The 25,520-nt window shown below is 29.8% G+C and overlaps 5 protein-coding genes across 6 annotated transcripts; 3 read left to right on the top strand and 2 right to left on the bottom strand.

Annotated features, from left to right (window-relative positions):
• The first annotated feature begins 138 nt into the window (after positions 1-138).
• Positions 139-2,329, top strand: LOC145753397 (putative RNA-binding protein 18). The gene is made up of 4 exons (XM_082569813.1): positions 139-522; positions 996-1,122; positions 1,422-1,606; positions 1,841-2,329. Exons 1-4 carry the CDS (start codon positions 386-388, stop codon positions 2,034-2,036), a joined length of 645 nt encoding a protein of 214 aa, XP_082425939.1. The 5' UTR covers positions 139-385; the 3' UTR covers positions 2,037-2,329.
• Positions 2,330-2,355: 26 nt separating this feature from the next.
• LOC145753386 (uncharacterized) lies at positions 2,356-9,486 on the top strand. Its single transcript, XM_082569802.1, has 12 exons — positions 2,356-2,656; positions 3,085-3,359; positions 3,594-4,134; positions 4,344-4,576; positions 5,253-5,370; positions 5,625-5,804; positions 6,341-6,474; positions 6,598-6,708; positions 6,925-7,160; positions 7,662-7,841; positions 8,137-8,311; positions 8,956-9,486. The coding sequence occupies exons 1-12, from the start codon at positions 2,437-2,439 to the stop codon at positions 9,094-9,096; spliced, it is 2,544 nt and encodes an 847-aa protein (XP_082425928.1). The 5' UTR covers positions 2,356-2,436; the 3' UTR covers positions 9,097-9,486.
• A 223-nt stretch (positions 9,487-9,709) lies between these two features.
• LOC145764146 (solute carrier family 41 member 1-like) lies at positions 9,710-13,909 on the top strand. Its single transcript, XM_082575736.1, has 8 exons — positions 9,710-10,623; positions 10,733-10,840; positions 11,132-11,345; positions 11,493-11,620; positions 11,756-11,928; positions 12,239-12,450; positions 12,635-12,786; positions 13,142-13,909. Exons 1-8 carry the CDS (start codon positions 10,048-10,050, stop codon positions 13,328-13,330), a joined length of 1,752 nt encoding a protein of 583 aa, XP_082431862.1. The 5' UTR covers positions 9,710-10,047; the 3' UTR covers positions 13,331-13,909.
• Positions 13,910-17,133: 3,224 nt separating this feature from the next.
• Positions 17,134-19,452, bottom strand: LOC145748421 (uncharacterized). Of its 2 annotated transcripts, none has more exons than XM_082564961.1 (4): positions 19,064-19,452; positions 18,866-18,907; positions 18,539-18,723; positions 17,134-18,145 (listed from the first exon to the last, which is right to left on the bottom strand). In XM_082564961.1, exons 1-4 carry the CDS (start codon positions 19,341-19,343, stop codon positions 17,939-17,941), a joined length of 714 nt encoding a protein of 237 aa, XP_082421087.1. In that variant the 5' UTR covers positions 19,344-19,452; the 3' UTR covers positions 17,134-17,938. The 2 variants fall into 2 exon arrangements, with proteins under 2 accessions (XP_082421087.1, XP_082421086.1); XM_082564960.1 differs by having other exon boundaries at positions 17,150-18,145; positions 18,539-18,786.
• A 967-nt stretch (positions 19,453-20,419) lies between these two features.
• On the bottom strand, positions 20,420-22,527 carry LOC145748448 (uncharacterized). The gene is made up of 3 exons (XM_082564962.1): positions 22,273-22,527; positions 22,002-22,175; positions 20,420-20,811 (listed from the first exon to the last, which is right to left on the bottom strand). The coding sequence occupies exons 1-3, from the start codon at positions 22,448-22,450 to the stop codon at positions 20,648-20,650; spliced, it is 516 nt and encodes a 171-aa protein (XP_082421088.1). The 5' UTR covers positions 22,451-22,527; the 3' UTR covers positions 20,420-20,647.
• Positions 22,528-25,520: the final 2,993 nt, after the last annotated feature.

The raw sequence follows: 25,520 nt of genomic DNA, 5'->3' as shown, positions 1-25,520 counted from the left end.
TACTTTTAAAATGTTATATACTGTTTTTATTACTTTTTTTTACTTAATTTTGGTTAAAAAAAGCACGTGTTGATGTTTTAAAATAAAATTAATGATGCAAAGCGAGTATAGAGTTGCCAAAAATATACTTCGAAACCGAGCGCAGGGCAGACGTTTAAGAAGTTTAATAAATGTATAATTTTGTAACAATTTGTTAATTACAAACTATATAGAAAGACCGATAATATAACAGTTGAAGTTAATAATCTAGCTAACTAACTCTTGCACTATTTTACCTTTTGACGGACGACCGTAAAGTCGTCTTTTACTCTAGTTTATTTCAGTTGTAACTTAGCTGCTTAGTTAAACTTCAATTAATCTTTGAATATTATATTTTTTATGACAAATGACTACTGAATTTAAACCTGCTATTAAAGAAAAAGTTAGTAAACCAATACCCTTGGACGAGCGGGCAAAAGAAAAAGATAAAAATGTGAACGAAAATCGTTTGTGGATCGGTAATATGGATCCACTATTGAACGAGTAAGTAAAATATAACAATAAATACAATATTGCATTAAACTTAATCACTTAATTAGTTGGAATATTGCTATTAACATTATTAGATTTATTGTTTTTATTTCATCTGTTTTTAATTTGTCAGTTTGTAAGTTTTGTTTGATTGTGCTGTGTTGATGTTGATATAAATGGATGTTTTTTACTGCAGTGTGGTGTAGTGGTCAGAACACTTGGCTTTTCTTACATGAGGTTCGATCCCCAGTGCTCTTATGCTCTAGCACCCTTGAGCAGGGTGCTATAAACTGATAAACGGTATAAACACCTGCTGAGCCAACACCAAACTATATTATTCCAAACTGCCAAAGTCAACTCAAGACTGGGTCAGGGTAACTGAGGTTACTCTATGTTTTTTTGTCGAGATGTCAATCTTTTCACACTAAGGATAAAGATATAAATTTAAAAATGACTGAAGTATCTCAATTTTAATTTTTTATTAGATATAATTTGCTTCAATTATTGAAGCAGTTTGGCGAAATAAAGGAATTGGATTATTTGTATAATAAAACTGGACCTCAACAAGGACAATCAAGAGGATTTAGTTTCGTTACCTACAAAAAAACTAAGGTAAAATTTTTCTAACAATAATACTTTTACATATATACATACTGACTAAAAAATTAGTTGGTTTTGCTAAATATATATACAGCTTAAATTACTAAAACGGTGTCATTAACTTGCATTATTTTACTGAAATAGGAAAGCTTTCACTAATTTAAATGATTTTTGAGTAAATTTTGATGGCAGAAATCTTTCACATAGAAAATATTAGATCTACAGTATGGTCCTACACCTTTATTCTGACTAACCCAATACTATATAAAGTAATAGATGAGGATAAATAAATTTTGATATTGGTTTAGTAGAATGCTGAGACTGCAATGAATGCTTTGAATGGAAAAAAAGTTTTAACGAAAAGACTGTTTGTGCGATGGGCCCACGAGCAAGAAAAAATGCCTTTTAATAAATCTACTCCGTTAAATCTGAACTTAAAAACTGATTTGGTTCAAGCTCCCGAAACTTCTAACCAAGGAAAGATTAGTAAACCTAAGTAAGGGAAAACTTTGAACAATTTATTTTGTTATTCAATTTACTATGTTTTGGTTAATACTTAATACATTGTGATTGTAATGTTTAATAACAACATAAAAATTACTCTAAACAAAATTCTTCTGGTTTGCAAATGGTTTTTAAAAAATTTTTCTTATTTATATTTTTACATAATATCGGCATAACTTAAAATTGCTAATGTTTATAGGCCTATGTGATTTTAATGTTTTTCTAGATTGTCTGCAATTCAATCTATTGAGAAAAAATTACAGGAAATGGAAAGATCAAAACCAAGCACAATGACTAATAACACACAAACTAATTTACATCCATTACTGCAGCAATCGAAAGCAAATTTTGCTGCCATGGAAGCTAAAAAACGTTTGCAATCTGCCCACCCTTATAGGAAAAAGAAAGCAAGAAGAAAATGATAGAAATTGTTTTTATTTTTAAAATTTGCATGATATATTAGTGTTGGTTTAATTGTATTTTTTCAATAACATTTGATACACTAGCATAAGAAGGAAATGCCTTTATTTTCTTTAAAATTTTTTTTAGGGCTTTTTTTTATTTTGTACAACTATATATTTTTCTTTTATTCTACAGAAAACTACATCAAAATTTCTTTTCAATCAACATAGTATTTTTTATACCAAAAATCATAATGTTACTGTAACAATTATATTTAGTTTATTTCTAAATAACTTTACCACAATTTATGTTGTTTGGCCCTTTTTCGTATTCTAATTTGTTAAGCAATAATGTTTTTATTATTTTACAGATAATCATTTATCTAAACTATTAAGTAATAGAATCATTTATTATTCAAAAATGCATAAACCGAAAAGAAGTCCGGTTTCTTATCGCCTATCGAGAAGTTTAAATTCTTATCATGAAGTATTTTCATCAGAAGAAGAAGATGATATAAATAACTTAAATTATTCGGAAATAACCGGCAGATTTGATAACAAACACAATTCTAAAGCTCTTTCTTTAAAAAGGAATAGGATAAATAAAGCCAGAATAACAAAATCTGCAAGTGGAATAAAAGGTAAATTCTTGTTATTTTTTTGTGTTAATTGAATAAATTTATAAACCGGCAGCGTGGTGTAGTAGTAAGAACACTTGCTACACCACTCATGAGGTCATGGGTTCAATCCCCACTGATCTCATGCTGTAGCATCCTTAAGTAAGGCGCTATAAACGGAACCAACTCCGACTGAGCCAGCACTTCATCAGCAGCATAATTATCGGGCAATTATAATTTATAATATCCCAAACTGCCACAGGCAACTCCAGACTGGGTCGGGGTAACTGATGTTACTCTATGTTTAAGTCACGCATTCGACTTTCCCACATCGAGGATAAAGATATAGGCTATACAAAAAAAAAATAATGCAACATAATGTTACATGTATTGATTAATGTTTTTAAATTTTATTTTTAAATAAAATTAATTCTATTTAATTTTTGATGTAGAAAGAAAAAAATGGAAAGACAATTCCAAAAGCGGAATTTCCAATATAAAAAGCCAAATTTTAAACCATTTAGCAGTTGGTAATACTGGTACGCCAACCATACCAAAAATAAAACGAACCATTAAATCGGAAGCTGCGTTTTCTCCTAGTAATAAACTTGGTTCACCATTGACCAGGACTATAAAAACACCAATCACAAGAAATTTTGAGACACCAATTACTAGAACCATAAGGACACTAGTAAAAAGACCAATTGAATTACCAGTTGATGAACAGGTTAAAATATAAATAATACAAAAATATTGATTTACGAAATCGTTATCATAATTTACACACATAGTTTATTGTACAATTTTGTCAAAAATTTAAACTATGTTTATTTGTTTAAAATTAATTAAGATATGTTTATGAGTAACTCTTTTGGTATAAATTTTGTTTAGCTATAGCTATCCAAATACATTTTTAATAACACATTTTTAAATGAATTGTGTTTATCAATTTATTTTACAGAGTAGTACATCTGAAAGTAGTTCTTCGGAAGACAGTGATCAATCTCCCACAGTTCTAAGAAGGGCCTTGCTTAAAAATGTCAAATCAACGATGCACAACAAGCGATCAAAAACCTTTGACATAAAAATGGAAATCCATCAAACAGTAACACCGCCACGAACTGATTTAAAATCGATAAAACGGACAGCAATTTTATCTAAGGACTCAAAGAGTACTCTAACACCATTTATGAAGACCATTGATTTAACAGACACTAGTCCTAAAAACACTAGATCTTCTAATTTTAAACCAAGAATTATTATACCTCACAACCATTCTTCAGACAATAAAAGTCCACCTGTAAACAATTCAAGACAATTTGTGTCACGAAAAAAGAACATTTCACCTATAAGTGCACCGGATAAAAATCCTAAACCTACTGCAAAAAAGGAGGCAGTAGTTGTAAACGTTTTGTCATCTGATGAGGAGGAAAAAATTGAAATTAAGGCAAAACCTAAGGATGAAAAAATTGAAGCTGTGTCTAAAAAATCACCAGATAAAAGTAAGTTGACAAAAAAATACAAAGTTCTTGTCTGTTTTGCTACTGTATTATCTTACAAAAAAACATCATTTCGATAACTTTCATATATAAAGGTTTAATATTTTATTTTAAATTAATATTATGTCACTATTTTGCACTATTCTTGCACCATTCTAACTCTAAAAAAAATTATTTAATATTAATATACTAATTAATTTTTACCTCTTCAGGTTCTGTGAGTATTTCGAACATGAAAAGAAAAGACTCCACATCCTCCTCATCAAGCGGTAGTGATTCTGATTCTGGCTCATCTTCAGAGGGATCAGACTCTGGAGAAAGAAAATCAGCATCCGATCAATCAAGCTCTGATGGAGAAATAAAGTCCTCTAGTTCGGAGGATTGGACTACTCCTGTAAAGAAAGGAAAAATGTTGTCATCTGTTGTCTCAGCAACTAAACCTAAGGTAAATACTTGATATACACTTTTTGTCAATAAAAAATGAAAAGTATTTAGGCTATATAATGTTACTATTAACTTGTGTTTTAAAAGGGAGCAAAATAATGTAATCGCAATCGAAATGTTAAACATTTTGGTAAATTGTAGTTGGGTTTTGAGTTATGGTTTATTTAAATTTGCAGAAATTTATATAAAACACTTGGATGTTAGATAATAAAGGCTGTTGTTTTTTATGGTTATAGTATTACAAAGGATTTAAGTTGTTAGTGCTATAAATCAGTCGCCAGACTTTTTTGCAATGCGTATCGATCAAAACAAAAATTTTTTTTTGCGAACCAGCTTTAAAACAACCTCAAACATTTACCAAAAAAATTTTTTAGGTTTAAAGCAATTTATTCCTTTATCAAATTGATGGTTAACACTTTTAAATTTTTCTGGGACAAAAAAAGCTTACAAATCAAAAAATAAGCACTTTTTTGCTGCAAAGCATTAACCTGGAAAAGAATGCGGCCCGGTAACGTACTCCAAACAGACTGGCACTGGGTCGTGGCCCGGTGGTTGTCGACCACTGGTCTAAATAACAAAACATAGTCTAGTGTTGTATATTTATGATATTTCTATTGCCTGCTTACTTTGTTATGCCTGGAATCTTTTAATTTTAAGTAAAATTTTTCATTGGCTAGGTTTCAAGAAGATATAGCCACCATAGTGAAGAAGATTGGGATTGTTGTAATGATTTTGATGACAAAACACCAAAAAAAACTTCAAGAAAGAGTTATTCTGGTTCTAGCAGTAGACATGGTAAATTTTGTGCTGATATTAATTTTTTAATACTTTGTTTACTAGTTTTATGAATTTACAAAAAAATTGTATATATTTGCTGTTACTTAGTTTATAGTGCCTTAAAGGTGCTTTAAATTAGATGCAGTGGGAACCAAACTCGTGACCTTATGGAGTAAAGCCTAGTGTTTTAACTACATCACTAGAATTAAAGTTATTTTTTTTAAAAATTAAGTTATTTTTTTTAAAAATTAAGTTATTTTTAATTTTAAAAGATGATAGAGATATTTTAAGAAGACACAACTCTCAAAAAACATCACTCCGAAGAAAAAGCGATTATTCAACTTCAAGAAGGACTGAGAATAGATCAAGTGATAGTAACAGAAGATTATCGGAAAGGTTGACCTCTAGTGTGGGAAATTCACGTAAACGGTCTTTCAACAATTTTAGTTCAGGTAAACAAAATTTCTCAATTTTTTTTTGTAAATTACCATTTTTGGGCATACTCGTTTCGATAAATTATGAAATCTTTTTTTAAATTTTGTATAAGTTTATTTAAATTGTTTTTATGTTGAATTTTTTTTTAATTTTTCTTTAAAATTACTTTTTCACTAGCTTACCGACACATGCATTTATCTTATTGTTGTTTACTTAAAATTGCCACCTAGAAAACAGTGAGAAATATCACAACAATATCAGTTGGTGCTCTATAGTATTACTCTCAATTTAAACCAAACTAACACTCAATAAGTTTGCCACTCATAATTTTTTTAGTACAGTATTGACATTTTATTTTTTCTAAAAGTAGATACTTGTTTTAAAAGTGCTTAGCAAAGATTTTAGAACTAGAAACAAAAATAATATTTTAATACCAGATTATTATATAATAATAAATTATAAAAACTTGGCAATTGTAATTTTACCAAGACTTGTTCGACTAGCATATGGTTTATCTGATTTTTTTTTATTAAAGTATGCTTTTTTTTGTTAGGGGCTTTACCAATAGTATACGATAGCAGAGAAAATAACAATATGTCGTTATTTTCTAATGAACTGAAGTTTAACTTACATAAAGAATGGGACAAAAATCGGGTCAATAATTTACGATCAGTTTTATGTGATGAAGTAAGTACTTAATTTGTTATACTGGTACTTAAAACATTACACTACAAAAACTATAGTAAAATGATATCATTATATTCTAAAGGAGTTTTTTGGTTGTTTATTTGAATATTGTTTTGTTTGCAGATGACTTCAAAAGTTAAATTTGTTGATACACATTGCCATATTGACTTTCTATTTAAAAGACTTTCATATCGGAATAGTTTCTCCCGGTATATGGATGAAGCTTTTTTCAAGGTAATAAAGAAATAATAAACAAATCTTATTTTTATAAAACACATTCGGATCACTTGTATTTTGCGGTCCTAAGGCAAACTTCTGTACTTTGCCGTCTTTGCTGATTCTCTCCCATACTTTATAGTTCTTGTTAACTTTTTTCATATTTTTCTGGTCTTCGCTAATTCTCTCTCGTACTTTAACATCTTAATTTAGAAAAAAATATTTTATTTTCAGTTTCCCTCAAATTATGAGGGATGCATAGCAGATTGGTGCCAACCCAGTCTCTACTCAACTGCACGATCAATTTTAAACAACAACGACAGAAAACATAAAATTTGGGGAGCTTTCGGATGCCACCCCCATTTTGTAAACACCTACGACGACTTGGTTGAAAAGGAAATAGAACATAACATAAGTCATTATGAGAATGTGATTGCATGGGGAGAGATGGGCTTGGATTATTCTGACAGGTAATATTGTATAGTAGGGTAACTAGTTTAAAGCTCAGTGAGCTGAATTTTAGCTCTTTTGGCAGTTAACTGTAAAATCACAAGGGATTTTGTTACATAACAAATATAAGCTCGGTAGTTTTTTTTATGTTAGTTGGTAATTCATTATCTACAAACTGAAAGCATGCTCTACGATCAGCTGCGATAATTTACCAATTTTTTTTTACTTTTGACCCCTAAATTGGAGATACACACTTATATATTATGCTAGTTTGATGTTTTCTTGTGTAAGCCTGTTTTAAAATCTATAAAATCTCTTTATACTATATACAGATTTTTGTTATTTTGTTACAAAATGCTGGAGAATTTAAAAAATTAGTTTAAATATATTTTTGATTTAATCAAACTAAATAAATAATTTTAATTTTTATGAAATTTTATTTTTTTTTATGAAAAAAAAATTTATGAAATTTTGATGATATCTACATAGTAATATCATTTAAATTTCTTTTTCTCCCCTAGGTTTGGCAAAACTGACCACGATCTTCAAATCAGTGTCTTCAAAAGACAACTGAAAAAGGCTTGCAGCATGAGTTTACCTCTTGTGATACACTGTAGAGATGCAGATGAAGACCTCATTAAAGTGATGAAAAGATATGTTCCACACGATACTAAAATACATCGACATTGTTTCACCACCGAGTAAATATAAATTTGTTTTTTTTTTCAATTGATTTAAGCCATTTCTATTTTAGAGAAAAAAAAATAATAAAATGATAGAATAGGCTATTTAAACATCTTATGTCAGTTTTTGGTCAGTTAACAAAATTTAAAAAAAAATATTTTTTTATAAGCTAACTAAAAAGTAAACCATCCCAAAAAATGAAAGGTCGACAAAGGGGTGTATAAAAGAATATTAAATTTTTTAATGTATTTGTTCGAGCATGGATTCACTAAACCTTTATGAATAATTAATATTAAATATTTATTGTTACAGAGAAATTGATGTTCGACCAATGCTCGAATATTTTCCAAACTGTTATGTTGGATTTACCAACCTTTTAACTAACAAAAGTGCATACAGACCAAGAAGTGCTGTACAGGATATTCCCTTAAAAAGAATTTTGTTGGAAACTGATTGTCCTTATTTTATTCCTCGATGTGTGTCAGGGGTAAGTTACAAATTTATATTTTTTTTATGTATTTAAGGGCAGCGTGGTGGAGGGGTAAGATCGCTTAGCATTCAAGGAATTGAACCACACTTTTTTTTGTATATATCTTTTTCCTTGATGTGAGAAGGTCGAATGCGCCACCCAAACAGTAATATCAGTTACCTCGACCCAGTCTCGAGTTAATTTTGAAAGTTTGGATGTTATTGATTATAATAGTTATGCTGCTGATTAAATGCTGGTTCAGCAGAAGTTCATACAGTTTGTAGCGCCTTACTCAAGGGCGGTAAGGCATGAGTGTAGTGGTGCTTGAACCCACGACCTTATGGTGGCTTAGCAAGTGTTTTTACCACTACACCACACTGCCAGTAATTTCTTGTCATAAAACCCTTGTGTTACTTTCTCCTTGCCAAAAACCATTCTGCTTTTTGGCCTTTTAATTCAATCTCATTTAAAACTGCTATAAGCAACTAACGGCTGGGTCAGTATGTGAAAGTTCCTTTATGTTTTCCGAAAAATAAAAAACTCAATTAAAATTGTTTGATAACATAAATTTATTGTATTTCTTGTGTGCCTTAAGTTCTGGGTTTATTTTTTTTTATATCACAAGAAAGTTATATTAAAGAAGAAATATCTTAAAATTTCAGGGCAGTAAAAGTGCAGCTAAATATTCTCATCCTGGTATGGCTTCGAGTGTTGCTTGTGAAATAGCTGACCTTAAAGGAACAACAACTGATGAAGTTCTCACACAAATAAGAAAAAATGTAACAAGAATGTATGGCATTTAAGAAAGAGCAAAATCTTAGTGTTTTTGATGCAGTATTTCATTTTTTTTCCATATTTTGACTGTTTATGCATTGTCATGCCTTGTTTTTATTGTTTCAATTAAAACTTTTACAATACCTTAACAATTACTTGATATTTTCTAAAGAAAATATTTTTACTTTTTTTATTTGTGAATTTTCGTTTAGATTGTCTTTGATTTACTAAATTTGCGTTGACAATCTTAAAAATGTAAGTGCCCCTATTAATATAATATTATTTTTACCAGTTTTAAGGGTGCTAAACCATTTTTTGCTTTATTTAAGACATTTTTTGGTTTTTATTCATTTTTTAATCAGCAAATTTTTACACATTAGGTCTAAACAAATGGTTCCGTAAGCAATTGTATTCTGTAATTTTACATACAAAATAAAAATTACTTTTAAAACCTTGTTATAAATTAAAAAATGTAAGGATACCATTAGATTTTTTAAAAAGTTTGTGTAAAAATAAAAACTTTATGAAAAATTGTTACAGAAATTATTGGCAACATCGTCGCTTTAAAAATAATTATTTGGCAACACCACACGTCACTCTTCGTTGCGTTTATGACGTCAACAAAGTAAACGTAAACACGAATTAATAGAATAAGCAACAAGAGGTTCAACGTGCGTTTAATTAAATAACTCCAGTAAGTTTACTTCGTAATATTGTGTTTTTTGTCAGCTATGTAAATAAGGTAATAGCAAACTACAATTCATGAAAAAAGTTCGAAGCTCACGTAACTATTAGGTAATTTGTTTATACAAGTAGACTAGCTTTAAAATCACAACAAATTGTTCGAGTACACTCGATATAAATGCGTCATTCTATCACCAATCACGTGTTCGGCTAAATACGTTATAACACTGTAGTAATAGTAACCTGTCATCATTTAACTTTTTTACTTATTATAAGTAGATTAATCTTAGTCGCTAATGTCTGATTCACAAGACAATCAATTACTTCAGAATTCATCAATAAGACGACGAACAGTTGATCAGGGTGTTTTAAATCCAACCGAACCAACGACATCAGAAATGGTACCAAAAGCTGTAACCTATGATAACACTGCCACTGACTTTAACAATTCACTGTCAAGCAAGGGAAAAAGTGGTTTTGAAACAACGTCTTTGATGACTTCATCTTTAACGAAATATAGCACGTCAAATGACGGTTCAAGCTTGGACAGTATTTCATCTGACAATGAGGGCAATTTAATTTATAAACAACTAGAAAATAACCAAGACACTGTAGTTAACATAGCAACACGCCATCGAATAAACTCAATGGAAAACAGTGATTCTGACAACAACGATGAGACGACTTTGCTGCCAAAACAAAATAAAGCGAAAACAAGTAGTGTGACGCTGTCGTCTGACTATCCAAGTAATAAGAATTTTGATAATAAGAAACTAGAGACTTCATGCACAATCGGTTTTCAAATTTTATTCCCGTTTTTAATGGCAGGAATGGGAATGGTGGCAGCTGGAATCGTACTGGACAAAGTCCAAGTAATTTTTTTACCTATTTTAATTTTTGTAAAATAAAATTCTACTTAAATAATTAAAAATGGTCAACCAATAAATTATTGTTTTAATTTGAATTTTTTTCGTTATTCAGCATTGGGAAGTATTCACAAAGGTTCCTGAGATATTTATTCTTGTTCCCGCTTTATTGGGATTGAAAGGAAACTTAGAAATGACTTTGGCTTCAAGATTATCAACCTATGTAAGCTAAAATAAGTCACTTTAACATGAAAAAAATGTAATAACTATTTTATAAAAAAAAACTTTAACCCTAAGATTAACGTAACAAATATATATACAAAAGATCCTACAAATATGTATATATATATGTACAGAAAATAAAATATGCAACCAATATATCTAAATATATATACAGAAAATCCTGATTTATTTAAAATACCATTTCAAATTTTTAACCTAAGAAATTGCAAGGGTCCAAAAAATTACTGTTAAAACATCTGAAAAAGGTTTTAACAAATACATTAATATTTAGGCAAATCAAGGCTTGCTAGACGGCAAAGATCGCCTCTCAATATTATGGGGTAACATGGTATTAGTTGAAGCTCAAGCAATGGTTGTTGCTTTTCTTGCTTCCTTAGTTGCCATGACACTGGGTTGGATACCTGATGGAAAATGGGAAACCAATCATGCTTTAATTCTATGCACTGGCAGTTTGCTGACTGGCGCAATTGCTTCATTTCTATTAGGTTTAAAAAATGTTATAGTCTTTTGAAGTTTAAAAGTTGGCTGTTGTACTATAAAGTACGATATTTATATTAAAAATCTATTTTTTTAAACTCAAAAATATCGAAAATGAATTCCTAAAATAATTTATTTCGTTGATTATTCCACAGGCGGTGTGATGGTGTTGGTGATTTTACTGTCACAAAAATTTGGAATAAATCCTGACAATGTTGCTACACCTATAGCTGCTTCATTGGGAGATCTGGTCACGTTATTATTACTTTCACAAATCTGCAAGGTAGGATTTGTTACTACATTTGCTTTTAAATAATGTTTTATGGTAATCAATTTGTCTACAATTTATTAGCTGGAAATAAGATACCTGTTTGTGCGCTTAAAGTCAACCGAATTTACCCATCATATTCTTTTTTAGGGGTTATATTGGGTTCTTTACAACCCCGAAACAAACTGGATAGGTTGGGCAATTGTGGTTCTTTTTATTTTTCTGACTCCACTTTTATTAGTTTTGGCACATCGAAATAAATACACAAGAGAAGTTGTAAGACACGGTTGGGAGCCAGTTATTGCTGCTATGGCAATAAGCAGGTTCGCAATTCCTGTTTTTTAAAAAAAAATTGTTTTTGAATTCTTTAGTTATATTAAATAGTGCAACATGTCGTAAATTTTATAACTTTATTATAAAAGGGATTTTTATTATGTTAGTATAGATGCGTCTTTTCTACTTAGTTTAGCTTAAATTCTTAAAACTTAAACCTAAAATATAATTAAACATCTAGTGTAGCTAAATATTTTTCTAAAACTTAAGGCCATATAGTACTAATATATTTTTTTATTTACTTTTAAAGGTTTTTATATAAATAGAAATTAAAAACAACTCATTTATGTTAATTTTTAGCACTGGCGGTTTTATCTTGGATTTTGCGGTGTCACAAAACCCTGGCGTTGCTGTTTTTTCGCCTGTCATAAATGGAGTAGGGGGAAACCTTGTCGCCGTACAAGCGAGCAGAATATCGACTTATCTGCATACTGGGAGTACTTCCTTAGGGACTTTACCTAGAGGGGAATCTTCCAAGTGTATTTCACCTTGTCAAACATTTTGTGGGGCAGGTAAAAAAATTTTTTTTCTTTTTTAAATTAACACTATCATTAACATACTAGCTATAATTTAGTTTGAAAAAGGGTTTTGAAAAACTAACAAAGCCATGGTTATTAGTATATGTGTCAAAAAAAATTGAAATTAAATTTTTTGAAAAAAATTGCTCTTTGTAATTTATTGTTATTATTTTTACAGATAATCGACATTCAGTAAGTGCCAGGGTCATGCTTCTCATGGTTATACCCGGTCAAATTATATTTGTTCTGGTTATTCAAGCATTAGAAGCAGGTCATACAACAATAACACCCCAGTTTGTTGCTGTCTATGTTTTAGTTTCGCTTATACAGGTTTATTGTTTGTGTATTTTCAGTTTAAAATATAACTTTTGACTTTAGGAATATGATCATCATTACAAAATAACAGGAAGTTCATTATATATTGCAATGTGCTTTTTTAATACAGTAGCTTTTAATACTATCTATTTTAAATAGTGCATCTATTATAGTTTTTTTTTAAATTTTTTGATAAAAAGAATTTTAATTTTTAGTTTGAAGAACTTTAAAATATAGAAAAACTAAAGTATTCTTAATAAATATGCGCATCTAAAAATAGGTCGAAAGTTTTTTAATTAAATTTGATTACAATAACACAAAGTTTTAATTATGGTTTTCTCAAATTTTAAACTATTTCTTTGTTCTTCAGGTTTCGATTTTGTTACAAGTTTGTCAGTGGCTTGTTTTACGTTTATGGAGGAAGGGAGTTGACCCAGATAATAGTGCCATTCCTTATTTAACTGCGCTCGGTGACCTGCTCGGAACGGGGCTCTTAGCTGCTGGATTTTTATTTTTGTGGCTTGTTGGGGACAGAGATGCAGACGTCGGTGATAAATAAAGAAAAATAGAAAAAAAAAATTTTTTTAATGGTGGGTGTTTATGTTTTTAAATGGTGATGCAGTATTTCTTTATAGTTTTGGGAGTTATGTTATGTAACATTAAAGACTTGCTCAGCTATTTCAGGTTTAAATTGTGTTTCTGCAAATGCTGTTTATCATTGAAAACCTGTGTTTGATAGCACTTGCTTTTAAATTTTTAAGAAATGTTTTTAAACCAGAGCCGGTATTACATAGAGATATATGCATGACATAGACAATAGAGTTATGTTTTATATTTAGTAGAACTGTAGTAACATTTTGTTATCCAAATGTTTTGTGTATATTTTTAAAGTTTTTAGTAAAACTAAGGATATTGGTATAAAAGTTAAATTTCTATTTAAGAAATGTTTGATAACTTAAGTTATTTTGCACTGAGTGATACTTACAAACAAAGTATTTTTAGTAAAAGAGTTTCATATTTGATATATATTTAAAAATCATATTTTTTATACAATATAAGTTAATTACATATTACCTTATTTAGCATTCCACAAAAAGCTGCTTTTTATTAATTTTGCCACTAATTAGATTAGTTTTAATTTGTAGCCTATTAATTTATTTTATAATGAATTGAAAAGAACAAAGAAATCATTATTTTGTTTTATTTTCAACAAAAAATTTCAGCAGTAAAAATAGTCATGTTTTGTTAAATTAACCTGAAGAGCATTTTATTTCTCTTTAGAAATACTAAGGTAAAGCCAATGTAAATATTGCGTTAAAAAGTTATGAAACATTTAATCGATTTGTAATGGCTTATTATACAAAGCCATTTATTTGTGTAATAACATTGGCCGATAGATTGTAGGTGTACGCCCTACTTCAACATAGGACGCTACCTTTGTATGTTTAAGTTAAGTAGCCAAAAATTTTGGCCAATGTTAGTAAATATCTTTCAAATTTTACCTAAAAAATCAACAAGGCTTTAAGCACACAGCATATACAATGCTTTAAATGCTGTAAAGGATGCCAATGATTACACAATTTGTTTGTCAAATTTATTGCCTTATTCAAATAGAATCGTTAAATAATAAGTAGTTAGTTAAAATGTTGAATAAAGAAAACAATATTAACTTTACTGTAAGTTCTACAACAGAGAATGAGAGCACGTGTTTTCTACAACTAGAAATGAAAGAAATGTGTTTGGTTTAGTAATTAACGCTTTTTTACTTGAAGCACCTGTGGTGCGTTTGACGTCGTTAATTGGAAAATTAGAAACGTGCAATTAAAGAATGTAGAAAAACACAAATATAAATTATTACGATTAATTTAATGAACACCACAGCTGTAACAAATTGTTAGAAAAGGTTAAAAATCTTTAATTTCAAGATCAATGACGGGGTTTTGTTAGCACAGGTACCTTACTGTACAAACATTTCCTTTTTATTAATAAACAATCTATTGTTCTAGGGTATAGACTTATTTCTACAACGTAGTGTTTTAATCTTTTTTAAAAAAAAGGTCGTTTCATCAGCGGCCGGAAAGTTTTAAAGGAGAAAGACCCGACGGTGGCCGCAACATGGCGTCCAAGAGCGCTTCGGACGCACCGACCGGAACGCTCATTTTAGTCACGTGATTGAATACAGCAGGAGACGAGATAAACCGATGTCCTTGCTGCAGTCTTCGCATTGTAATAACAAATTCTTCACTACATGGGGCTGCTAAGGCAGGTAAGTGGATCACACGCCGTCTATGAAATTCAGATTGTCTAGGATTTTTCATTTTAAATACTAGGGCCTGTCTAGCTCGTTCCAAAACTGGGGGTTCTTCATAAACAATAACTTTAGGCTTCCGTTCGTTTAGGTTTTTTCGTTGACGACGTTGTTTTACTTTTAAGGCTAATGGTGCTAGTTTTAAGTTGCCCTTTTTAGAAATATTTTTAATTGTTTCGTTTAATTGTTTAACGGTTGTATGATTTGGTTTGTTGTGTTCGTGAGATATTACCCTTGTCTTTATTTCTAGGTTTTTAAGTTTGTTTAAATTAATATTTTCGTGAGTACAGATATGACTTGACATAGAGGTATTATTTTTAGGCCTTTCATTACTGACATTGAATGTCTTTTTCGGATTAACAAGCGGTGTAGGCAAAGAAAAACTGACATGCTTTGAGCGACTGTCCATGTACTGCAAAAAATCAGTACTTACGCTTCGCTTTCTTGCCGTAATCGACGACGCTTTGTTTAGCGGGAAAGCTGTTTCATCAGCACTACTGTAACTTCGAATCGGCCTTTTATTTTTAGCAGTTTTTGAGTCTTGAGGTTTACTGTTCTTGTAAATGTAGTCATAGTCGTGATTTTCAATTATTTTCCTTGCACAGTAGTTACATGTGTGAATTTGATGAGTTGGCTTAACTGTGATAGAAGGCAATGTTTTCTTTTTCAAGGTAAGATCTTTGTACTTTTGTAGTAAATCAGTTGGTTTTTGTTGTTCAACATTCTCGCTTAGTTCACGATGCAGTAAAGGTTGTAGATGCTGCCCGTATCGTGGCCTTGTCAAAGTCATCATTTTTTTTGAGTTTTTTGTGAACAAAATTTAGGCAAATACTAAGTAAAAATTATCAAAAAATCTAAAAAAAACGCTTCGTTTTATTAAAAATACAATTAATTTGGTATTTCTTTGTAACTTTGTCGCATGAACTCATATAATTTTCAAATCTAAAACCATATACTATAAAATTATATCTAAGTTTAAAAAGAATTCCTAGTTTAAAATACATCACAACCAAATATTCATACGCACTAAAATTTCTACATATTGCTGTACAATTTTGCTAAGTTTGGCCTAAATATGAGGCTACTGTTTGAATCTGGCTAAGAATTACAGTAGTTTATGTTCAATAAACAACTATCAATAACCTCGTCAGCTGGCTTATAGAATAGTGTAGTTAACAAAACCAATGTAAAATTGTCGACAAAAACTTACACAAATATATGGTATTGGTATCATTGTTTGATTTCTTAAGGTTTGTGTATTGTTAGAAAAAATTACAAGCGTTCCAGGCAGCTAGCGAATGTATCTATATTGTGACTAAAAACAAAAAACTTTTCAACTACTTTAAACTTTTACATATTATATCGCCAGCTGTCAAAATATCTAATTAAAAAGTAACTCACTAATATTATTTAAAAATTTGCTTAGTTTTTAGATTAGTTATCCTATTTTTATAGCGAAGTATTTAGTATTTATTTCTGTGCCTATATAACTCGGTGGTCATAAATCGCACTTTTTTGATTAGGAGTACTTCAAACTTAATACTGACGCGAGATAGCACTTGAAAAAAATCGATCTTAAATTTATAAGGCCCTTGAAAATTTTCTGGTACTTTTTAAAGTGTAAATATGGCAAACAAAAAAATAAAAATAGCAAGTTACGTTATTTTTACGTGTACATTTTAATGGTAACTTTATTTTGCCTAAAAACTTAAAAATTTTCCATGTAATTTGTAAATTTCGTCGTTTTTAAACACTTTTTAATTTAAATCAATAATAAAGGCACAAGCACTTTAAACTTTACGCTATTTTAATTTAACTTGGCTATAATTTATCACAAGCTTACATTTTTTTTACATATTTACAATCTTTTTTTTACATATTTACAATCTTTTTTTTTAATAACACTTTTACGGTAATAAGCAATAAACGATATGATCTTTCCGACATTTAATATAGGCTTATATATCACCATAACATTACGTCACTTACGTATATACTGTTGTCCTTTTTCGAAACGACTTCCAAAATAGTATTTGCGTAACGCTGTTCCTTACATTTAGTTGAAATTAAGAAAACATAAATATCATATATCCAAAATAAGCTAAATTTTATTTTATATATAAAATACAATTTTGAAATAAAAAATTAATTTAATACTTGGTAAATTTATAGCAAAACTGGTATTTTCCTGAGTTTTTTTTTAAACTGTCCCCCTTATGAAATGTATTGTACAATCCCTATGTTGTAGGAAGTAACGGTCAAATGTAAAACAATAGAATCATTTGCTTACCACGGTTATCGAGTGATATGGGCGTACGTAATAACCTCATATCGTGTTCCAAATGATATTTTAATCGTTTTCCACAACAATGGAAAAAACTTCCTTTTGGTTTCCATGTTACACTTTATAATGTACTAAACAAGAGGTTTTATTTCCTAATAAACACTGTGTTTTTCATGTCATAGTTTAAAGCCTAACATGGAAAATTTGTTTGATATCGTAATTCAATGCTTTTTTATTTTTAGTTATTATTTTGGTTTTTCGCGCGCATTGATAAAAGTAAATAATAAATACGATATACAATTAATATTACAACAACGCGACGGGAAAAAATGACAAAATCAATTTTATGATTTAAAACATGCCAAATGTAATAATGTTTACATAAAGATTTTATATTTATAGTATATTATGGCATGGTCACCAAACCCAGAAATAATTGTATTACGTAAATTATTACTAATTTAGTTTGGCGAATCTAAGGTTTAGGATATATTTCAAATGGTTTATGCAGCAAAACTATTATTGTTTAAAGGCTAAAAAAATAAAGCTAAAAAGTCTGTATTTTAAATTAAACTTTAGGCATCAATTGCAAATCGACATAAGGGAACCGCTGTATGAGCTGGATTTATATTAAACATCCCGTTGTTAGTTGGCGGATGGCTTGGACTAATTGCAACCTCAAAAGCCATGTTAATATGACCTTCGGTTTGTGTAGGATAACCTTTAAACCAACGAATAAAACTAGCTGGGTGTCCGTTGATTTTAAATGTTAACTGCCCGTTCTATAAATTAAAAAAAAAATTAAACCTTCAAATATTAAGTTTGATGGGCGTTTTTTCTAAGAATTATTGGTTGATTCCCCTCTGCTCCCATGCTGTAGCGCCCTTAAGTAAGGCGCGCTATAAACAGTATGAACTTCCTCTGAGCCAATACTTAAACAGCAGTTTAATTATCAGCCAATTGTAATCTATTAGCCCAAACTGCCAAAGGCAACTCAAGACTGGGTTGGGATAACTGATGTTACTCTATGTTAAGGTCGTGCAGCCGAGCGTTGTGCATGGAGGATAAAGATATACAAAAAATAAATTTTTATAAAAAAAAAAGCTTTAAATCTTAACAGCTCGAATGTTTAACCTGGTTTAAACATACGGCCTTAAATAAATTTCAGTGCTTACCTGATATAACATTTCTATCCAAACTTGAACGGAATCAAACCCAGTCTGGTCAACTATAACATTCCAAGTTCGTTGAACATAATCGTATAATATATCGTACATCGTCTCGCTGTCTATTGCTGTTAACGAACCGCCATGAAATTCACATAACGCATAGGCATCGGGATAAGATTTCCGTATGCCCGCTGTGTATATCAGTTTGTAACAATATTTATTGAACACTACTCCGCCGATGCATTTGTTAAAATCTATGTAGAACACGAAAAAGTTTTGTTTTGGAAGCTTAACCATTGCTTAATAACGTGAACAGTAATAAATTATATTTACCTTGAAGTGCTTTCAATTCGTTAATAATTCGAACTTGATCGTCTAAAGTAGTTTTTTATAAATAATTTAAAATTATGATATAAGATATTTTACTGCGCATATGAATATAATAACCTAAGCCATATTCTATTAAAAAGCAGTCTTATTTATTAATTATATTACAACGCCAAGCCTAAGCTTTTCTTCTTTAAATCTTACTTTTCATTTGTAGTAACTGATCCTGCAAAGTTTTTACAATTTCACATTTATCGCAACTTCCAGGGGGTCCGGGAGGTCCCGGGACGCCAGGAGGACCCCTCTTTCCCGGACGGGAGTACTTTGTAACATTCTTTGACGGTATTTGTTCTTCGGAATCGTTTGTAAAGTTGGGATTGGATGAGGCAGGCATACAAACCAGGTAACTCTTGTTGTCTTCTGACTGCGCATGTACAAAACTAACGAGTAACAATACAGCGTATATGTATATTAAAAGTCTCATGATTTGTTGAGCAAATTAACAAACTATTTTGCCTTAAAAATTTAAAGATAAGCAGATAATAGTACGAAAATTTAAATCAAGCAGGGTACATTATTTAAATCTTGAATACGTTCTTTTTATTTGAATAAAAAAGGCTTTTAAAATTTGATTTATAAGAGCTTTAAAAATTTATTTTAAATTATTGTTTTACTTTTACTGACTAGACTTTATATCATACCCCATAAATATCCTAAGCTGCATAAACTCTATATACAACATAAGGTTGTTACTACCAAAATATATTTATAACATAGTAAAGTCGGTAAAAACTATATAAAATCTGTGCCTTTTTTATTAAAGTAAAAATTAGCAAGACAGCTATAGATAACATAAAATTGCCATAGTTTTAAAAAGCTGTTATAGTTGCTTATGACTGTTAAAGCTTGCGCTGCTGTTTTTATTTACTTTCGGTGATTAATAAGTAATTTAATTAGTGGTGTTTGCAAAACATCAAAAAACCAAAACACAAATATTTTTCAGCTGGAGGGCTGCTACGTAAATGGAATTTTTTTTTGGTTGTTGTTGTTTTTGTTTTTGAAAGGTGTCGCATTTTAAAGATTTATTACGATATCGCTTTACTGCCACTTGCATTAGAGTTTAAGTTACAATTCTAAACATTATGACATGTTTGCAAAGTCCAATTTATTAAAAACCTATTAATCATTCTTATTGTTTGGTAAACATAGAGTTAAACTACCAACTGTTAAGAATGGCACAAGAGATTTTATATATTAACAAAAGATTTTATGTATTAACAAATTTTTACATCTTCAAAACAACCACCTTTAAACAATACTTTACAGATTATCATTTTATTATTTTTTACCAAACACTATTAAGAATTTGTAATAAAAAGCAGTTAAGATGTAAGAACGTTTAGAAAACAGAAATTAAACTTCGTATAATTAAGTGATGCAGTTACAATTATATTTAAAAAATAAAAAAAACGTAACATAAAAAAAGCAATACACTTTTATAAGATATATCTAAAAAAATTTTATTAAAAAAACATTTATTAAAAAATTAAAATAAAATTCACAATATTACGAAACATCAAACATTTTAGGCCGATATTAATTTTAAAGCGTATTATAGAACGAACAAAACAATCAAAATTTAATTTAATTTAGTAACGATTTCACAACATGTAGTTTTTAGCAATTTGGCGCAATGTTCATTTTACCAACGAGTTAATTTCACCATTTAAATGATCAGGCAGCATAAGGACACCTTCATGCATTTAAACCTATCAGAGCTTTCTTCGTCTAAGATCTAGCTGAAGAACAGGTTAGAGCTCCAGATATAACAAAGGCAAGACCAGATGCCCATCCCAAGTAAAACGAATAACCGAATTCCTCTTGGTCTAATAAGCTTTTTTGGGGAAAGTTTAAAGCAGTGAATACAGCACAGGCAACAAGAATGATAATACCTGTTAACATAAACATGAAACTTGTTTTTATTTGTAATAGTAACGTGGTGTAGCGGTTAGAACTATTAGCTTTATAACTTCTTTTTTTGTTTTTGTATATATTTTTATCCTTAATGTGGTAAGGTCGAATGCGCGACCATTACTCTATAGAGTAACATCAGTTACTCCAACCCTGACACAGCAGAGAGCTTATACAGTTTATAGCGCCCTACCCAAGGGCACTACAGCATAAGAGCAGTGGGGATTAAACCCACGACCTCATCTGTGGTGTAGCAAGTGTTCTTTACCACTACACCGCGCTGCCGGTCACTTATGATAAGCATATGATTAGTTTTTTACTGTTATAGTGCATTAGCGCTTTCGAAAAGCGATATAAACGATATAAAATCCTGCCGTACCTAAAATAAATTGTTAAAGTAATTATCAGCCAACTTGTTAGGTTAATTATTTGCCAATTTGGGCCAAATGGCAAGTGTTAGCCTATGCTGTTTAGTCGGTTTTCGATATTAAGAATAAATTTATAAACAATTAAACGTTGTTAGAGTTGAATATAACATAAACTGTGCTTAGGGCGGCACGATTATTTAAAATTAAATTGTAAAATTCCAAAACCTCGGACGAAATTTCGAAATTTTGTTAAATTTTGGCAGTTAAATACAAGGCAGTGGGATTTTTAAAACTCGTGATAAAGTAATTATAGTTTTGCATATTCGTTTTGATCTATACATATCTTTAAAAGCGATTAATCAAAGGTCGATTCGGCCTTTAGTATATCTAACCTAATATTAACTTATAATGTATGTATAAGTTACACAGTGTTTCATTTGTATGCTTTATAAAGTGCAGCAACATAACATCGCAATTTCGCAATTTTGTCAATTTAAATTTTGCAACAATTGTTACACACCCACTTATTTTACGATGGTTACCTATTTTTTACGCTTATGAGTTTCATTTTTTGACACTTACGAATTGACTTAAAAAGGAAACATCTTTTTAAATTACCCAATCAGTTTTTAACCTCGTTGATATGAAAGTCTTAATTAGGCAATCAGTTACGGTCTTTTAGGTAAAAGTACTCCGTCATTAACGCAGTTACTTTATGACACATCACCAAATATAACACTATTTCTAATACATTTAACACCAAAATAGTCTGTTTAACACCAAAATAGTCTGTAATTTTTCACCTCCAGTTATTTCCAAAGAGCCTTCCGATATGAGCGGACAAGGGTTGTCAGAGCAGGTGCTTGCCAATGCGAATACAAAGCCAATAACAACGAAAAAGGCCCCGGCTAGCATTAAGATTCGAGGTACAAATGTGTCCACGCTTACTGAGCCGTTTTCTGTTGTAATATCCCAACCTACAGTAAAAAATTACTAGTTACAGAGTCAATTTCAAATTTTACTTTAAATCAAAATATTCAAAAAAAAAATTATAAAAAGTTATTTTGTTTTTACCTTGATCTGAACAGATCCCAGCATAACATTTCTTAAAAAGATTAATATTATTAAATGTCCCAGAAAGATTATTATTGGATGAATGTAACCACATAACAGTTATCATAGAAGCAATGTAGGTCCCGGTGCCTATCAACCAAAATATAACTGCAGAACCTTTTAAGCATTTCGAAACCATGTTAAATTTAAAGTTAGTTCCTGATATATAATCCAACAGTAAAAACCAGTAATTAATAGAAAATGTTATTCTTTTTCTTTTCTGTAATAAAAACATAATAATACAAAATTATTTAACACCAAAATGTGGGTATATTATTTACAAAAACCTTGAAACCTAACTTAAAAAAAACGGAACGAGACAGCAATTTCTACCTGTTTATTTCAGTTACTATAACTCTATTTTTTACCTCGTAATTACGACTGTCTCGCTATACATAATACTACGAATTGAATAAAAATATCTCATCACATATTTTATGGTTATTATCGTTGATTTTCTAATGTATTGTTAACCCTGGGAAATGGTAAAAATCAATATCCAAACATATTGAACATTATTTTGAACACCTTTTTCTATTTTGACCGCCACATACGTATGTAACCTTTCATATTACGCGATAAAGCTAACTAAGTTCGGATTGTTATAGCCCAAAGCCAAATTGCAAAGTTCAGACGCCTATTATGTGAACGAACTAAACGTGGCTGTGCTTTAGGCCATCTTATAGAAACGTTGTAAGAAACGAATCTAAGCTATACATTCGCGTATCAACTTCATTTCTAGCTTTTCTATTCAAATTTAGGGCAGCACATGTAATATTTACACTTTCCGGAAATATGTTAAATTGAAAATTGTTTGTAAATAGGGCTGCTATGCGTCAATTGTCGAATCACGCACTAGTTTTACGTCATAATAACTTTACAGCCATTTTTGAACAAATGCGCAGGCGGCTGATAATAAAAAAATTTTGACAACGCATTCAATTTTTTGCAACTATTTTTTGCTTCTATAATTAAGGCTAAACAGGCACTTAATATTCCACTAAAAATATCAACTCATTAATTTACTATTTAAAGAATTGATCACTATTCCTACTAAAATTTTACACTCATTATTAAACTGAGTTTCTTTTTTGGTCGGAAGGTGTTGATATGACGTAATCTTGTCTCGTGACCTATCTGGTTTAAACTTATTCATCAGGATTCTAAACTTGTTTGGGCTAAAAATTAAATTATTATGGATTATGCGTGGGCATAATTTGCAGTGATTCATGGTAGGTGTAATATTAAAAACACGTTTATCTTAAAAAAATTTTCTCTGTTAATTATAGTATTTTATTTTTTTTTAAATATTTACACGTAAATTTTAAATGCATTTCGGCATGGTAATTAAATGTTAACAAAATTTTATGCTATTTTTCTATTTTTAGGCTCTAAAAATAAATCCTGTATTGTTAGGTTAACAACATAAACACATTGTATTCATTTCAAAAATCTACAGCAAAGCATTTTTATTATAGCTAAAAACACAACTTCGATTACTAATTTCTTCGTTTCTTGTTTCTTTGTTTCTGTTTATTATGCAGAATCTTTTAAATGACTTAGGCATCTAAAAATATAATGAAAAGGTTTTAGTTTATCCCTATTACGTCAATGAACGTTATTTAAACGAAAGTTTTTCTTTTTTTTTAAATATTTTTAGATTGTGGGGGCGTTATAATGCCAGATATTAAGTCACCATGACCTTGGGTCCCAGCTCGATTTTTCTATTTTTGTTATGGAAAAAAATGTTTTTTGAAAAAAAAACTTTGCCAAAGAAGGCATACAACTGTTTGGTATGATAACATAATATTAAATACAGCAGACTGCACTAACTGTAACAAAGAACCTAGTGGCCACAAAAATTGGGGAGTAAAATGCTAAAGTCGGGGTAGGGAAAAAAAGTTGAAATTTTTTTAGGCGTTTTACAAAATAAAGTATAATGAATTAAATAATGTTTTATGTTAAAAGACAATACCCTCCCAGTCTTTCTCTTTCATGATTTCTCGCATGATTTTGTTTCTTAGCTCATTTGTGGGTAAGTTTTCGTAATACAAAAACATGGAATTGTACCTAAAAGTAAAAGAATTTTTTTAGTTTTTATCACTGTTTTGTTTTAACTAAAAAAAAATTTACTTTCTTCTGTCGTACTCCGATGAAAAAAAGGCGTTTCCAATATTTAGGCAAACAGCAAAAATCAACAGAAAAAGTAAAGTCTTATTCATTATTAAAAAGTTTAAATATAGACACTTAAAAACTAAAAAATTAAACACTTTAAGATAACCTACATGCGCTATGCCAAGTTTTTCTAAATAAAGTCTGAATTTTGTATGTCATTATTAAAATAGGATGTTTTTGCAGACTTCATTCTTCCTTCCTTTAAACCCATACTTAAACAACTTCTTAAATTTTCTCTTTTTATTAGGTAAAAATCAACTTACAAGCATATAGAACTTGTAACATATGTAAATTTTAATATATTTATATTTATTTTTAATAATTTTTATTTTAAACATTTGTATGTAACTTTAAAGATGTAAACAATCTTTATTTTTCACCTAAAACACATTAAAATTTTAAATATTGTGCTACTTTTGCCAAGAATAACTTGCTTTTCAAGTAAGATTCCAGTCCTTTAGCTATATATTTTAAACATATATTTTTAAAGTAAGGCTTCAGTGCTTAAACTTACCATCAGCAGCAGAAATTATTATTGATTTTTAACCGTTAGATGGAGATGTCGGGGTCTTCGTTATGTGAGAGCAATTTATCAAAACTCTTTTTGATAAATTTAAGTATCAATATCTTAAAATTTCTTTAAAAATAAAAAATGTTAATTTTCATTCATTCCTATTTACTCTTATTGCGTAACAATGAAACGTCACAATCAAAAAAGTTAACGAAAAATTTGCCGAATTTTTGGAAATCAGTTATTCGCTCTTGTATGCAGTACAGTCAACAACATTTATTTTTGGGAGAAAAAATTTCAATTTTCGATCGAAAAAATGGCTATGACAAATCTCTTACAACGAATTATTAATCTTGAAGATCTCTATATCGAGTTGAAGCAAGATGTAAATGCTTTTCCGCAATTTATGGAAGTTTTAAAGACTTTTCTTATTAGGTAAGCTATATCTCTTATTTCTGTACAAAATCAATGCTTTTTGGAAGTCTACTTTACATTTTAAGTCGATTTTTAATTTGTTGTAGAA

The sequence above is a fragment of the Corella eumyota genome, chromosome 1 (genome assembly GCF_963082875.1).
Source record: "Corella eumyota chromosome 1, kaCorEumy4.1, whole genome shotgun sequence".
NCBI classification, from domain to species: Eukaryota; Metazoa; Chordata; class Ascidiacea; order Phlebobranchia; family Corellidae; genus Corella; species Corella eumyota.
Note: the sequence above shows the minus strand (reverse complement) of the source record. Positions and strands in the feature narration are given on the sequence as shown.